The sequence below is a fragment of the Mesitornis unicolor genome, unplaced genomic scaffold (assembly GCF_000695765.1).
Source record: "Mesitornis unicolor isolate BGI_N332 unplaced genomic scaffold, ASM69576v1 scaffold38707, whole genome shotgun sequence".
Classification (NCBI taxonomy): Eukaryota; Metazoa; Chordata; class Aves; order Mesitornithiformes; family Mesitornithidae; genus Mesitornis; species Mesitornis unicolor.
This window is the reverse complement of record NW_010199101.1, coordinates 1-350: the sequence shown is the minus strand read 5'-3', so window position 1 is coordinate 350 and position 350 is coordinate 1. Positions and strand designations below refer to the sequence as shown.

Here is a 350-nt window from a genome sequence, read left to right as displayed (position 1 = left end):
CCCAGAGGAAGCTGCAATCATGGGGACACAGCCACCGCTACAGGGACAGGGCCGCTACCTTGCTCATCCTTCTCGGACCTCTCAAAGAGGGCAAACTTGCGGGGGTTGTCGATGACGGTGAACTTGCGGAGGAGGGCGTCGATGACCTCGCTGGCCCGCGTGTGCGAGAGGATGTGCAGGTGCTTGACGGTGCCCTTGGGCAGGTAGAAGGACGTGCGGCGCTTCACCCCCTGGGAGCGCGGACGCCCCGCCTGCAGGGAGGGGACTCGCTTGGTGGCCGGCACCGAGACGGGGCGCACCAGCTTCCGCTGCACCTTGATGAAGCCGGTGCAGGATCCAACCTTGTTCTG

The 350-nt window shown here is 65.1% G+C and overlaps 1 protein-coding gene across 1 annotated transcript in view; it reads right to left on the bottom strand.

Moving 5' to 3' along the window:
- The window catches only part of RASSF1 (Ras association (RalGDS/AF-6) domain family member 1), a gene marked incomplete at both ends in the record, with an annotated part of 950 nt that extends 609 nt beyond the window's left edge, over positions 1 to 341 (bottom strand). Inside the window, one exon of the mRNA XM_010189352.1 lies at positions 59 to 341. Within this exon, the coding sequence (XP_010187654.1) occupies positions 59 to 341 (283 nt within the window). The remainder of the gene's footprint in view (positions 1 to 58) is intronic.
- Positions 342 to 350: the final 9 nt, after the last annotated feature.